Below are 16345 nucleotides of genomic sequence, written 5' to 3'. Positions count from 1 at the left end.
AAGAAGGAGGCACACGACATGCATAGGCAGCTGGGATCAAGTGAATCCCTTGAAGAGTATAGGGGGTATAGGAGAAGAGTTGAGAGAAATCAGGAGGGCAAAAAGGGGACACGAGATTGTTTTGGCAGATAAGGCAAAGGAGAATCCAAAAAGCTTCTACAAATACAAAAAGGGCAAAAGAGTAACGAGGGAGAGAGTAGGGCCTCTTCAGGATCAACAGGGTCATCTGTGTGCGGATCCACAAGAGATGGGTGAGATCCTAAATGAATATTTCTCATCCGTATTCACTGTTGAGAAAAGCATGGATGTTAGGGAACTTGGGGAAATAAATAGTGATATCTTGAGGAGTGTACATATTACAGAGAAGGAGGTGCTGGAAGTCTTAGAGCGCATCAAGGTAGATAAATCCCCGGGACCTGATGAAGTGTATCCCAGGACATTGTGGGAGGCTAGAGAGGAAATTGCGGGTCCCCTAGCAGAGATATTTGAATCATCTATAGTCACGGGTGAGGTGCCTGAAGATTGGAGAGTGGTAAATGTTGTGCCTTTGTTTAAAAAGGGCTGCAGGGAAAAGCCTGGGAACTACAGGCCGGTGAGCCTCACATCTGTGGTGGGTAAGTTGGGAGGTATTTTGAGAGACAGGATCTACCGGCATTTAGAGATGCAAAGACTGATTAGGGACAGTCAGCATGGCTTTGTGAGTGGAAAATCATGTCTCACAAATTTGATTGAGTTGTTTGAAGGGGAACTAAGAAGGTAGATGAGGGCAGTGCAGATGATGTTGTCTACATGGACTTTAGCAAGGCCTTTGACAAGGTACCGCATGGTAGGTTGTTGCATAAGGTTAAATCTCATGGGATCCAGGGTGAGGCATCTGAATGGATACAAAATTGGCTTCTTGACAGAAGCCAGAGGGTGGTTGTAGAGGGTTGTTTTTCAAACTGGAGGCTTGTGACCAGCAGTGTGCCTCAGGGATCAGTGCTGGGTCCACTATTATTTGTCATTTATATTAATGATTTGGATGAGAATATAGGAGGCATGATTAGTAATTTTGCAGATGACACCAAGATTGATGGCGTAGTGGATAGTGAAGAAAGTTATCTCTGATTGCAACGGGATCTTATCAATTGGACCATTGGGCTGACGAATGGCAGATGGAGTTTAATTTAGACAAATGCGAGGTGATGCATTTTGGTCGGTTGAACCAGGGCAGGACTTACTCAGTTAATGGCAGGGCGTTGGGGAGAGTTACAGAACAAAGACCTCTTGGGGTAGATGTTCATAGCTCCTTGAAAGTGGAGTCACAGGTGGACAGAGTGGTGAAGAAGGCATTGAGCATACTTGGTTTCATCAGTCAGAACATTGAATACAGGAGTTGGGACGTCTTGTTGAAGTTGTACAAGACATTGGTAAGGCCACGCTTGGAGTACTGTGTACAGTTCTGGTCACCCTATTATAGAAAGGATATTATTAAACTAGAAAGAGTGCAGAAAAGATTTACTAGGATGCTACCGGGACTTGATGGTTTGAGTTATAAGGAGAGGCTGGATAGACTGGGACTTTTATCTCTGGAGTGTAGAAGGCTGAGGGGTGATCTTATAGAGGTCTATAAAATAATGAGGGGCATAGATCAGCTAGATAGTCAATATCTTTTCCCAAAGGTAGGGGCGTCTAAAACTAGAGGGCACAGGTTTAAGGTGAGAAGGGAGAGATACAAAAGTGTCCAGAGGGGCAATTTTTTCACACAGCAGGTGGTGAGTGTCTGGAACAAGCTGCCAGAGGTGGTAGTACAGGTGGGTACAATTTTGTCTTTTAAAAAACATTTAGACAGTTACATGGGTAGGATGAGTATCGACGGATAAGGGCCAAATGTGGGCAATTGGGACTAGCTTAGGGGCTTAAAAGAAAAAGGGCGGCATGGACAAGTTGGGCCGAAGGGCCTGTTTCCATGCTGTAAACCTCTATGACTAAGTGCTTGTGTGGGAACTTGATATCCAGTGCATTTTTGGGGCTCCTTCCAAATGTGACATTGGAGAGCCAGGAAGTTATGGCTCAATAGCGTCAGGTTGATTACATTTTGTCAAACCGGAAGGCTTTGGAGGTGAACAGCTTCTAATCAAATTCGGAGCAAAGGAAAGAAGTGCAAGGGCCATGAAAAGGGTGAAAAGTAATAGTGATTAAATGACAAAAGTGACAATGCCAGGCAAAATGAGGTAGGTCGTAGCCTTCTGGACTCGACAGCGAGTTCAGAGATTTCAGATCCTGATTAGAATAGAATCATAGAATTCCTACAGTGCAGAAAAAGGCCTGTTCGGCCCATCGAGCCTGCACCAACAACAATCATATCCATGCCCTATCCCCGTAATCCCACACACTTGCCCTGCTAATCTCCCTGACACTAAGGGATAATTGAGCATGGCCAATCATACTAACCCGCACATCTTTGGACTGTGGGAGGAACCTGGAGCACCCAGAGGAAACCCATGAGACATGGGGAGAACATGCAAACTCCACGCAGATGGTCACCCATGACCTGAATTGAACCCGGATCCCAGGCGCTTTGGACAGCAGTTGCTGGTAATGATTGTCAGTGAAATTTATAGTTTTTCTGGACCCATCTTTTTGTTTCTTGTTCCGCTTTCCTTCCCTTTAGTTTTGCACCATTATCCTACTTTCCACCTCATCACAAAACTACTTCTCATTCTTTGCTACCTCTCTTGCTTAAAACATGTTACATTTCCTAGCTGCTTCCTGTTCTGCTGAATGGAACAGTATAATGGGCGAAGATGGGAGTGGAAGGGTGAATTACAATGACAAGCAACTGAAAGGTGTTTAGCAAAGCCATATTGCCAATCTGTATTTGTTCTCAGTGTAAAGAAGATCAAATTATGAGCAGTGAATGTAGAAGTAGAAAATAAATAGTTTCTCCTGGAACCAGTTTTGGGGCTGTGGATGATAAGGATGACGGTTGAAAGAGTGGGTGTCACACCTCTTGTACTTGCATGCTAAGTTAGAGAGAAAAGTGATCAAGTGTTGGGGTGTTAGAAATGTAGACCAGGGTACCATTGAAAGAACAATTCCTAGGGATGCTGAAAAGGGAGGATATTTGGTGTTGTATTTGATGTGACAGACTCCAATGGATCATCCTCTGCCCTTTCTAAGGTGATGAGATGGAATTTCAGTTTTGGGAGGGAGGCAGATGCGCAGAAAATGGAAAAAACACAGTAGGGCATGTTAACTGTAATCAAGGAGAAACCTTGGCCAGTGAAAAGAAACACATTTCAGAAGTTATAAACTGTTTGAAAATAATTAGCAAAGTTCTTGAGGCTAATTAAGACTGTTAAAGTCTTTACTGATCTTTTGGTCAACTGCACTATGCTGTTCAGGTTTCAAAAACGCTTGCTAAACATGCCATTAGGTGGAATGTAAACTATACATTAAAATAGTTTGCATTTGTATGTATTGGCTAAAACATGAACATTGAGCCAAAAGGGATATTCAAAAGAATGATCAAAAGCTTGATTGAAATGGGTTACTTTTAAGAAGCTATTAAAGGAGATGAAAGGGTGGATACTGATGTAAGGCCTGTGCAGATGAGGCACGGCAGCCAGATTCAAAAGCTGAGGTTGGGTAGTGAGATTTAGTTGCTGTGCTTTGAACAGAACGTGTCGTGGAACCATTAGCTCAACCAAAACTCTGGTGTTAATGTTTATGGAGCATGGGGGAGAAAAGGAGAGTGTTATAACAGTTGAGTTCAGAGTAGCAAAGGAATGGACGATTGTATCAACTGCAGAAGGGATGATATTGCAAACTGAGGAAGCAGCAGAGAAGGGAAGGGATCAGCAGGAATATATTGGATGGCAATTTTGGTCTTCCAATATATAGCTGAAGGAAAATGCAGCACACCAAAACTTTGTCAGACAGGCAGTGAAGAGGTCGAGAGGTAAAGCTGGCTCTCCTCAACATATATTTATAAACAGACTTATGCCGTCATGGGAATGCATAGAGATGAGGAAAAGGAGGGGACTGAAAAGAACTTGAGGGTGTTCCAGAGATAAGTGTGGGGCTGGGAAGAGATGCCATTGATGGATATACGGAGTGGCAAGTCTGGAACCAAGTGAGGGTGGTCTTACTGACAACAATGGAAGGAGAGGTGTTGGAAAAGGATAGTGTAGTTGGCTATAAAAGACTGCAGAGATTGAAGAACAATGCTTCATGCTCCTATCACCGAGGATATAATTTGAAACTTTTGGGACTGTTTTGGGTACTGTGGCAGGGGGCAGATCATGATTGGAGGGATTCAAAGAGAAAGCTGCGGAAAAGATGAGCTCTGAATTTGGGAGTTAAATACATGTTTAAGAGCTTGAAAAGGAATGGCAGAGGAATCAAGGATGGAGGTTTTGGAAGGGTGGTGGTGGTGGTGATAAATTTGATGGTGAGGGGCAAAGCCCCTCAGTGAAGGGAAAGATTTACAATGTCAGCTGGTATAGGGACCAGGAAGGGGAAGTGGATATTCAACAGCTTTTACCTCATGTTCGTCTTTTACAGTCAAAGGTGACCATGACATCCAATAATAAGTTTCAGGTAAGACCAGTTTGAAGATGACACATGAGTCCACTTGTGCATAAAGATTTGTTGCATGTTGGATACACATATTGGTGCAGAAGAGATGCTTAAATCTCTGAAGTTAGGAAACTCGTGTTTCCTGTCATCCAGTGCAGGAGGTGCCATTTTTACTGATGAGACTGAATGTCCTTGAAGTGCTTTTTTCTGGCCTCCAGGTGAATGTTTCCCTTCTATTAGTTCACTGATGAAGAGCTTACTTGCTAAGCACTCATCAGACATTCTGGCAACATGTTCTGCCTATCTTGTGTTGATGCTAGGCATGTGAGTCGGAGAAAATCTCAGTATTAGGAACTGTGTCTTATCATCTGATTTTGAGTAATCTCCGCAGTCTTGTGAAAGTGGTCTAGCTTGTTTGCCTGCCTGGAGTAAGTTGTCCATGTCTCACGAGCATGAAAGAGAGGACAAACGTTCTGTAAACCTTCACTTTTGTTGAGAAACCAATTCCTCTTCGCTCCCAGACAGTTTGTCACAAGTTGCTATAGGCATTGCTGTCCTTGGCTATTCTGGCATTGACCTCTTGTCAATGTGGACTACTCTGGAGAGAGTGCTGCTGAGGTAGGTAAATTTGTCAACTGGACCAAACTTCTAGACATAAACCGTAATAGTTGACTTCACATCCAATAAGTCCTCCTTTTAATGCCCTGTTTAATGCTATTTCATTTAATGTTGGTAAGTTAATGGAGTCTGTAATCTTCATTGAGCATCCCGAGGTTCGTTTTAGTGTTGTTTCCCATGTGACCTGATTGGCACGATTTTGAAGCGGCGTCTTTTGCCATGTCCCCACCCCCCTCAACCTAACCTAACCTCTGAGTGGCATCCTTGCGACCACCACCCCCCCCCCCCTCCCCAAGCCTTTCTCCTACATGGTGTCTGAAACTCCCACTACGCAACTAATGCAGTTTGTTCCTCCCTTGCCCATTCTAACCAAGCCAAATCTCGCCCCAGGCTCCCAGTTTAGCCCTGAATCCACCTTGCTGTCCAGCCCCATCAAGATCCAAAGAACCATCTTCTGTCCCCTCTGTTTTCAGCTCAATTCATTTTCTTCAAATGCCAACATAGGACATAGAAACATAGGAATTAGGAGCAGAAATAGACAAATTCAGCCCTTCGAGCCTGCTCGCCATTCAAACAGATCATGGCTGATCTCTCCCTGGTCTCAAATCCACCTACCCACCTGTTCCCTATATCCCCTTATCTCTTTTTTTAATTAGAAATATATTTATCTCCTTGAAACCATTCAACGGTTCAGATTTCACCGCATTATGGGGCAGCAAGTTCCACAAATTCACCACCCTCATCACAGTTTTAAATCTACCGTCTCTCAACCTATACCTGTGACCTCTTGTTAAAGATTGCCCCATAAGAGGAAACTTTACTTTATCAATCCCTTTTAAAATTTTATATATCTCAATCAAATCCCAGTCTCATTCTTCTAAACTCCAGCGAGAATAAGCCCAAACTGTTTAATCTCTCCCCATCACGTCAACCCTTTCAACCCTGGAATCAATCTGCTGAATCTCCTCTGAACTGCCTCCAATGCCACCACGTCCTCCCTCAAATAAGGAGACCAAAACTGGATGCAATACTCAAGATGTGGTCTCACCAACACACTATACAATGGGAACAACACTTCTTGACTTTTATACTCCAGTCCCTTTGCAATAAATACCAACATCCCATTTGCCTTTTTTACTTCACTGCTCTTATCACTGAGTATTCAGGAGAGGAAAGTGGAAGTGGCAAGAGGGCGAGTCAGGAGGTTCAATGGGTGGGAGAAGTTTGGAGCAGGCTGGTTGGAGATCAGGACAAAATCTCCTACGGTACTGCTTAGAGTCAGTAGATGGTCAGTATTTAAAAGCTCTGCGACCAGCCTGAGCAGGTACACCACTCCAGTAACTGAATTCATTAGTAAGTGTGTAGAAGACTGTGTCAAAGAAGCAAATCCATGTGTTTCCCAACTGGAAACCATGGATGAACAGGGATATCCACTGCTTGCTGAAGTCCAGGCGACCCTGACCTATACAAGAAAGCCAGATATGATCTACAGAGAACCATCAAAGATGCCAAAAGACAGTGCCAGGCCAAGGTAGAGTCCCAAGCTAGCCACATGGACTCCCGCTGAGTATGGCAAGTCTGCAAGACATGACAGTCTACAAGATAGAAACCTGTAAATTCGCCGGCACCAATGCACCCCTCCCCAATGAGCTCAATGCATTCTCTGCCAGTTTTGAGCAAGCGGTCAGCGAGAGCATGCCCTCCACTTTGGAAGCCTCAGATGAACCTGTATCTGAGGTCACCATTGCAGACGTCAGAGCAGCCTTCTCCAAAGTCAAACCACGGAAAGCGACTGATCCGGATGAGGTACCTCAATGAGCACTCGGATCCTGCACGGACCAGCTGGCGGGAGTATTCGCAGAAATCTTTAACCTCTCTTTTACACCAATCTGTAGTCCCTATCTGCTTCAAGAAGACGGCCATCATCCTGATACCAACGGAAAGCTCGGTTGCGTGCCTTAATAGCGTCTGGTGGCTCTGAAATCCATCATTATAAAGTGCTGTGAAAGGTTAATCATGGCATGAATCAATTCTAGCTTCCCAGATTGCCTGGATCCACTACAGTTCGCTTATTGCCACAACAGGTTCACAAGCAGATGCCAACTCCTTTGTCTTAGATCAGTGGTTTCCAAAGGGTGCGGTGCGCCACATTGGTGCAGCGAGAGAGAATGGCAGGAAGTTTCAAGGACAATCAAAAAACATAGAACAGTACAGCACAGAACAGGTCCTTCGGCCCACGATGTTGTGCCGAGCTTTATCTGAAACCAAGATCAAGCTATCCCACTCCCTATCATCCTGGTGTGCTCCATGTGCCTATCCAATAACCGCTTAAATGTTCCTAAGGTGTCTGACTCCACTATCACTGCAGGCAGTCCATTCCACACCCCAACCACTCTCTGCGTAAAGAACCTACCTCTGATATCCTTCCTGTATCTCCCACCACGAACCCTATAGTTATGCCCCCTTGTAATAGCTCCATCCACCCGAGGAAATAGTCTTTGAAAAAGAAACATTTAAACATTTCATGTATAGAAATCCGTAGAAGTTTCCAGATTTCATGCCATCTCTCTTTGTGTTAAGACTTAACACCAGTGTGGCGTGCCGCACCCTTTGGGAACCACTGGTCTAGATCAACACTGGAACACCTAGATAACTGAGACACCTATTTATTGACTACAGCTCAGCCTTCAACACCATCCTTCCTACGAAACTCATCTCCAAACTTCGTGGCCTGGGGCTCAACTCCTCCCTCTGTGACTGGATCCTAGACTGCCTAACCCACAGACTGCAATCAGGCAGAATAGGCAACAACACCACCTTCACGATCATCCTCAACACCAGTGCCCCAGAATGCTATGTTCTCAGCCCCTTACTATACTCATAGACCTATGACTGTGTGGCCAAATTCCCCTCCAACTCGATTTTCAAGTTTGCTGATGACACCAGTAGTGGGTCGGATCTCGAGCAATGACGAAACAAAGTACAGGAAAGAGATAGAGACTCTGGTGAACTGGTGCGACAACAATAATCTCTCCCTCAATGTCAACAAAACGAAGGAGATGGTCATCAACTTCAGGAAGTGTAGTGGAGGACATGCCCCGTCTACATCAATGGGGATGAAGTAGAAATGGTCGAGAACTTCCAAGTTTTTAGGTTTCCAGATCACCAACAACCTGTCTTGGTCCCTCTGTCGACCATTATAGCTAAGAAAACCTACCAACGCCTCTACTTTCTCAGGAGACGAAGGAAATTTGGCATGTCCGCTATGACACTCTCCAACTTTTACAGATGCACCACAGAAAGCATTCTTTCTGGTTGTATCACAGCTTGGTATGACTCCTGCTCTGTTGAAGACCACCAGAAACTACAAAGGGTCATGAAGGAAGCTCACTCAAACCAACCTCCCAACTATTGACACTGTCTACACTTCCTGTTGCCTCGGAAAAGCAGTCAGCATAATCAAGGACTCCCCCCGCATCCCAGACTTATTCCCTTCCACCACTTTCGGTCGGGAAAAAGATTCTAAAGTCCAACTGACTCGAGAACTACTACTTCCCTGCTGTGATCAGACTTTTGAATAGACCTACCTAGATCTACCTCACATTAAGTTGATCTTTCTCTAGACCCTAGCTATGACTGTAACACTACATTCTGTGCTCCTTTCCTTCTCTCTGTACAATATGCTTGGTCCGTATAGTGCGCAAGAAACAATACTTTGTCACATGTATTGGTATACAGTGAAATAAATCAAATCAAATTCGAGGTCGGAGAGGGGAGTGGCCAGAACTCGAGGAGGATCTGCCATGACACACAGTCAGGGATTAGGAGGTTGGAGAAGCAGGATGTACTGTCAATATAAATTTTTATTTTAAAACTTATTTACCAATGTAATTTGGCAATGTAAAATATTCCATCTTGAAGGATAGTGTTTTCATATTTGTTTTTTAGATGAGGAAGATCCTACAGAATTTAAATTAGTTTTAACATTGGTTGCTATGGGAACCAGTGTTTCACTTAAACTTGTTTCACGTAAAGTTGCGAATCTCAAGAATGCAGCCAAACCTTAAGTGTGGACTTAGTGCATTGCTCTTATGGGGCAAAAATAGGAAGCTTTATTAAGGGAGCAGAGGATGGTATCTAGGGTCATGATGTGACCAGAGGAATGTGGATTCAGGACTAACTGGGAGCCTAGGGGAGGTTGGGTTTGGTTAGCATGGGCAAGGGTGAAAGAAACTGTACAGATAATCTGATTTTTTTTTTGTGACAAATCGATGGACACTTTTCATTTGCTGAAAGTGAGGATGGCAGGAAACAAGTTTAAGGAGACAGCTGGTAGTGGCGAAAAGAGGCTGTAGGTTATCCTTCACTTCCAGGATGGTTCTGGGGTTTGACCATGTTTACAGCACAGAAGCAGGCCTTTGGCTCAATTGGTCCATGGGAAAGCAAAACCTAATTGTGTTTGATATAGTCCAGACATTTCTGATTGGCTAAACCAGCTGTACACCAGATATATGTTCAAGTCTGCACACCTCTTGAAGGAATGAAAATGCGAGTCATATTGGGGAGTGGTCAACATTTGAACAAAAAAATTAGGTAATATCTTCAGCATATGTTTATGCCATCTAAAGTTTTCGAAATCAACTGGAGAAATAAGATAAGAGAATTCAAAACATATCTATTCGTGTTTTACTGTTGAAACAATCATAGAATCCCTACATTGCAGAAGAGGCCATTTGAATTTGGATATGGTAAACCACAGTCGTTTGTCCGAGAAATTGAACACGTCAGGGAATCTAATCTGATCTATTGAAATGGAAGCTAATTTTGCATAGAACAGCTATTACAATTGAAATTTATATTTTTATAAAACAACTCCAATGAACTTCCAAAGATGAAACTGGACAATCGATGGTGTGGGGGAGAAAATTTGGATGAGATGACTGGTATTTTTTTGAGGTTTTTGAAGGAGGCAATATAGCAAGATGGAGTGGTTTATGGAGAATGAGAGCATGGGCCCAAGATGGCCACCCTGGTTGGGAAAGGCAAAGGAAACCATGACTGGTAAACAGTAAATGCCATTTGAGCTTGTGGCGATTGTCCCTTTTAAGGATCTATCTGCAGAGTACTGGGGAGGCAGTCAGGAAGCAAGGTGGGGTATCCCCTGGTAAGTGTGGGCTTCTTTACTGAATCATCTCAGGAGCTGATTGCTAAAGAAAATAGTTAATTCAAATGTACTAAAACATTCTCCACATTGGATGTACTTGGCATAATTGACTGACAGTTAGTGATGAGTTCTGACAAATGGCCTGATCCATGCCTCTCTAAACTGCAGTTTGTTCTTTTAGAATGCTGGGAATCTTTTTTTGCTCAAAATTCATTTTTCTGATTAATTTAATCAGCGGTTTATTCCATCGGAGCACTCAACAACATAGTTGGCTTATGCTGTTTAAAAATAGAATCTTAGGGAAGTTACAAAATCAGTACATTTTATATAATCATTAATACACAATGCGATCTTTCCTCATCTGAGATTTTCCAAGTACAAGAAGAGGACTGTTTGAACTGATTAAGAAACATGAGAGCATCTTCAAGGATGAATTAGGCAACATAAAAAGGCTGCAAGTGAAGATCTATGTGGACCCAGAGGTGACCCTTCCATTCTTTAGGGCGGGACCAGCACCATATGCTTCAGGAAAAAAAAGTAGATACTGAATTAAAGCAATTGGAGGAACTGGACATTATCCAGCCAGTTCTGTTCTTGGATATGGCAGTACTTATAGTTCCCGTATTGAAACTGGATAGGACCATCTGTATTGGTCGTGATTACAAGTTAACAGTTAATCGGGATGTCAAGTTGGATAAATAGCCAATCTAGAAGATTGAAGATCTGTCTGCAAAGCTGCTTGGAGTTAATCTTATACCAAGCTGGATGTGAGTCACGCATATCAGCAACTCGAATTGGACAACATTGAGGTTATGTCACGATAAACACACAGATTTCTTCCAGTATACATGCCTGCCTTTTGGCATGTCTTCAACATGTTCAATTTTCCAGAGGATGATGGAAAGTCTGCTACAGGGGCTGCCATGAGTTGGGATGTACCTTGATCTCATAACTGGATTGACAGAAGCCGAGCATCGAGCAAATTTATGGGAGGTGCTAAAGAGATTTCAGGAGGGCTGGAGTTAGCCTCAACAATGAGAAATTTATTCATGGGGGCAATATCTCTACTCTATTGTTTCTACTGTTGGTGCACACTCAAGTGGATGGACGATTTTGAGGTGTCTACATCGCATTCTACCATTGAAGGATTATGCCAAGGTTTTCCACCCACGGAATACCTGAAGTAATAGTGTCAATGGAACAGTATTCACAAGTGGTGACTTGGTATACATGGTATAAAGCACATTAGAGCTGCGCCTTACCACCCAGCATCCAATGGAATAGATGAGTGAGCCATCCAAACTATTTAGTCTGGCCTAAAGAAGCAGTCAGTAGGAACCCTGGAAACTAGAATCTCTCTCTTCCTTCTTGATTACCAGGCCACTCCACATGCAACAACTGGAGTCCCACCAACAGAATTGTTAATAAATGATATTGAACCTCATGTTTGCAAATTTGCTGGGGTCGGTGGAGGCCAGTCAAAGCAGTCAGAGGCAAAACATGATTCATGTCAGTCGACACAGTCATTTTATGGTGGATGATGCCATGTATGTGAGGAATTTTGGGAGTAGTGTTGTGTCGCTGGAAATGTTGCCTCTAAAACTGGACCCTCTGTCTTATCAAGTGGACTTAGAAAGAAGAATAATCTGAAAAGACTGATCAGAAACTCCCAAGGTATATTATGAAGTTAACCTAGACCCTAACTTTTCCTTTTGATTTTGGCATTAGGGTGAGCTTAAGGTGTTTAGCTCCAGGTATGATTCAATTGAGCCACCAGGAAGTTTTTGTCAAAACAAACTTTATTTAAGAACACAGTTAGAATATAACAAAAAGTATTAGCATAACTTCGACCAATCAAAATACTTAAATGTGACTAAGTATAATTCTTGACAGCTAGCTACCTCTCCTGTTCCAATTTAATGCAATTTCCCCATGGACATCTCTTCAGAATTAGTTGGCACAAAGAAACAAGTATGCTCATGTGGTGTTAGATCTCCAGCCTTTTAACACTTCTGGACACAGATCCAGATAGCAGTTTCCAGAAAATGATATATCCTCAAACAACTTCAGAGAAGTAAACCTAGCCTCTGGCAGTTTCTAGTCTCCAGATTTCGGAGAGCAGAAAAGAGATCACTGCTCGCTCTCAAACAGTATCTAACCAGCAATTAGCTTGAATTCTCTGTAAGCTTAGCTCCACCCAGTTGTATAACCTTACCTGTCAATCAACCTAATCATGTCCTACTCTGCAAAACCCTAGAGGAAATCTTTAAAAACCCTGCATTAGTCCAGATTAAAACAAACATTATAGCAATTAAGATCAATTATGCTGCTGCAGTAACAATACAGGATGCTGGTCACAGTCAAATTGACACATAATGAGTAAAACAGATTCTGCACAAGAAGTATGAACTAAAATGCATTACTTAAAAGCACAGTATTGTCACAACACACAGACCATTTGAGAAAAATAGTGATGCTCCAGCAGCCAATTTTGCCATCAGGAAGTATATTGCCATCAGGAAATGTTGCCCACTTTTAGTTCTGAAGTACCTGGTTGTCCTATGGCAGGCACAACCGACTTTTCATGGAAATGGAAAGAACTGTACTGCCTGTGCCTGAAGAGGCACCTGTCATTATGGTTTTGGCTGACCGCAGTCTTGTGGAAGCTCCCCAGACAAGAGTTATGCTGCTTCACAAAGATTCAGAAGCCCCTTGAAAAACTTAATTAAACACTTAGCACATTAATTTAGTCAATTATAAATTTTCTGGGACTGTAAATTGACTATTGATATTTGCATAAAGGAGGTGGGATACGGCTGGAGGACAGAGTAGAGGTAGAAATTATCAAGTCACAAGAGGGCCATATCCAAGAATGATAAAGATTTTGAATTTGCTGGAATGAAGGAATAGGCCTGGATAGACTAAATAGGGAGAAACTGTTCCCACACATGAAAGGATTGAGAACAAGAGGGCACAGGTTTAAAGTAATTGGTAAAAGAAGCAAAAGTGATACGAGGAAGAATTTTTTCCACACAGTAAGCAGTTCAGAGTCTGGAATGCACAGCCTGAGGGTGCAGTGAAGGCAGGTTCAAATGAAGTATTCCAAAAGGGAAGTGGAGTGTAATCTGAAAAGGAAGACTGCAGTATTACGCAGAGAAGGTAGGAGAATGGAGCTAGGTGAGTTATTCATTCAGAGAGCCAATGCGGAAACAATGGGCCAAATGACCACCACCTGCACTGCAACAATTCTGTGAACTATTGGAGATGAGTGAAAGCAGAATCCTGTTGTAAAGATGAGATAAACTGGAGCTTTTAAAATGTTGGACCCTATTGCAGTTTGAATTTGCAGAGGCGAGAAAGGAATGTGTGGTGTATCTGAACATAAGAGATGGGTGGATAACAATTTAAGGGGATCAGATGAGAGTTTTAATGGATAAAGCTAAGTAATTACTGTAAATGGGTAGTCATGGATTGAAGTTCGACTTGTTATAGAACTGGAAGCATGAATTGCATTCCTTTTTAAACACCTGGCTGAACAAGATTCTTCCTTCAGTGGAACATATGTCCAGAACCTGCGCCCCATAAAATGAAGAACCTGGTATGTCTGTTAACTGACAATATAATTGTCTGTAATTTCAAAAAAGGTAAGTGGTCGAGGCTGGTATTTTCCCATTGTAATGCAGTGTTCACATTTGGCGTGTCAGATTAGTCTCAGCATTTCAAAATGTATATGGTATTGAGCAAATATTGGACCCCATTACCTTTCAGGAGCAATCTTCAATTTCAGTTGGATCAATCGCTGTCAGTACTTGGGCCATTTTGGTTGCCACGATGGTGACTGAAATGTGGTAACTATTGGATCAAAATCTTCATTCTTAATGGGTAAATAGCTGGATTTAATTTATGCAGAACATGCACCCAAAAGGACATATAACATTGTGGTGCTCTACAAGTCCAAAAGTTCCCTTTCATTGTTCAGTGTGGCTTTAAGATCTAATTCTAGGAGTTTGAATTGAGGCTTGCCTTTTGCAGTAGTTTTCCATTTTGAATCATTTGATCACTTCAGTATAAAGAGTTCCAGATCATCTTTTCTTTTTGCTTTCTCTCAAAATCTATTGATTTTTCCTAGACTGTAGAGCAAGTTGTATTTTAAAAAATTTGTATTACTTTGCATTACTCTCATGCCATGAAATTCTTTGTACAATTTTAAATTTTGAACGTTAGACATAAATTCAGTGTTTGGGTAAGTTAGTCTGGAAGAGCTGAAAAAGTTGCATCGAAAGGTTTTAGCACTGAAGTGACCAACTTTAACTAGAAATCACAATGATGACTCTTATGTGTAGTAGACGCAAATATAAAGTAGTTTGTTGTCAAGACTGCCTTATCTTGGAAGATGCAACTACAATGCTAACTTAAAATATTTGCCTCAGCTGAGTGACGAAATATTGAGGCTGTGTCATGGGAAGAGAGATGGTTAATAATTAGTGGGTTCACCTATGTTGCAGTAATGGATGGATGGAAGGAAGGAAAAATCTGTGTTCTGGCTTGTACCCCCATCTCTCCACCACTCCCTCTCCACCCCTTTTCTCTCCCATGAACTGTTATCTGAAGAAAGGTATGAAGGTGGAAAGCACTAATTTACAAATGCAATGATGGATCTTGTTTTTTTTCCTTTTTAGGACCATCTCTTCCTATGGCTACAGTTGACATTAGGAATCCAGAAATTACCAATGTTCGATACAATGCACAGGTTAACAATTTTGTATATGCCAAAGATAAGAAGAAAGTCAAGGGTAAAAAGAAGAAATTGACTAAGGCAGATATTGGCACGCCAAGTAACTTCCAGTAAGTATTCTTGATCGTTCAGTAATTAAAAATTACTTTCCTAAAAAAATCATTTTCTGCATGTATGTTCCACTTTTTAATGATTCTACATAAAATGGCTGAACAGAGTACATTACAATTGTTTACTGGCTCAAGATTTCAGATCTGTGAAACTGCAAACCCAGTTAAGTTACTTGGTTAATTTGTTCTCTTAGCTGTTTGTTTTGTAAGCTTCTCCATTACAACTCAGATTTCTGTTTGCAAATGCTTTCAACATCACTTTTGAAAATTAAATACGAGAGCATGTCATTGGTAATAAAGAACATTGGGTGGAGTTGCAGTTCTGGGATAGCATGGTGGCACAGTGGTTAGCACTGCTGACTCTTGGTGCCAGGGACCCATGTTCAATTCCAGTCTTGGGTGACTGTGTGGAGTTTGCAGGTTCGCCCCATATCTGAATGGGTTTCCTCTGGGTCCTCCTGTTTCCTCCCACAGTCCAAAGCTGTGCAGGTTAGGTTGATTGGCCATGCTAAATTGCCTCTTAGTGTCCAAAGCTGTGTAGATTAGGGGGATTAGTGGGTTAAATACATGAGGTTATGGGGATAAGGCCTGGATAAGTTGCTCTGTTGGAGAGTCGATGCAAGCACGATGGGCGAATGCCCTCCTGCACTGCAGGGATTCTATGAAAATCTGAGTCAGCATGCGTAAAACTTGCAAGTTACAACTACATTTCAGTGATGGATTTTCATTTCAAAAACCAAAGTGAGTAACAGGTTTTTACTCCAAGTATTAAAGCAAATGTAAGTGGATGCAAAACACAATCATTTCAAATAAAAATTTATTGAGCTCTGTTCTATGCTCTGCCAGTGCAGCATTCTCTCGTGTATATATACATATGGTTCTTGCCATCTGTACCACTTGTGTATCCTTCCACATGCTTCACTATTATTGTATAATTATTACAAGTCATCTGTGTTCTAAACTTGTATATCATTTGATATTCCTTCTTAAAAAAGGAAGGCAGTTCAAATGGTGTGTAGAAAACACATTATTCCAAATGTGGTACATCCAATTCTGACCGATGTTTGCCCGCGTAATAGTTGAGGACCACCAACGTGCCACTAAATTACAGCATCCATAACAAAAAGCTCAGAATAGCCAAGGTTCCCATGTGAT

At 42.1% G+C, this 16345-nt stretch overlaps 1 protein-coding gene across 2 annotated transcripts in view; it reads left to right on the top strand.

The window, feature by feature from the left end:
- The window catches only part of LOC144498679 (actin nucleation-promoting factor WASL-like), an 83663-nt gene that overhangs the window by 44295 nt on the left and 23023 nt on the right, over positions 1-16345 (top strand). For both annotated transcript variants that reach the window (XM_078220155.1, XM_078220154.1), the window contains exon 6: positions 15025-15190. In XM_078220155.1, the coding sequence (XP_078076281.1) occupies positions 15025-15190 (166 nt within the window). The remainder of the gene's footprint in view (positions 1-15024; positions 15191-16345) is intronic.

This window comes from Mustelus asterias, chromosome 9 (genome assembly GCF_964213995.1).
Source record: "Mustelus asterias chromosome 9, sMusAst1.hap1.1, whole genome shotgun sequence".
Taxonomy (NCBI): domain Eukaryota; kingdom Metazoa; phylum Chordata; class Chondrichthyes; order Carcharhiniformes; family Triakidae; genus Mustelus; species Mustelus asterias.
The sequence above is the reverse complement of the archived record's forward strand: the minus strand, read 5'-3'. Positions and strand labels throughout refer to the sequence as shown.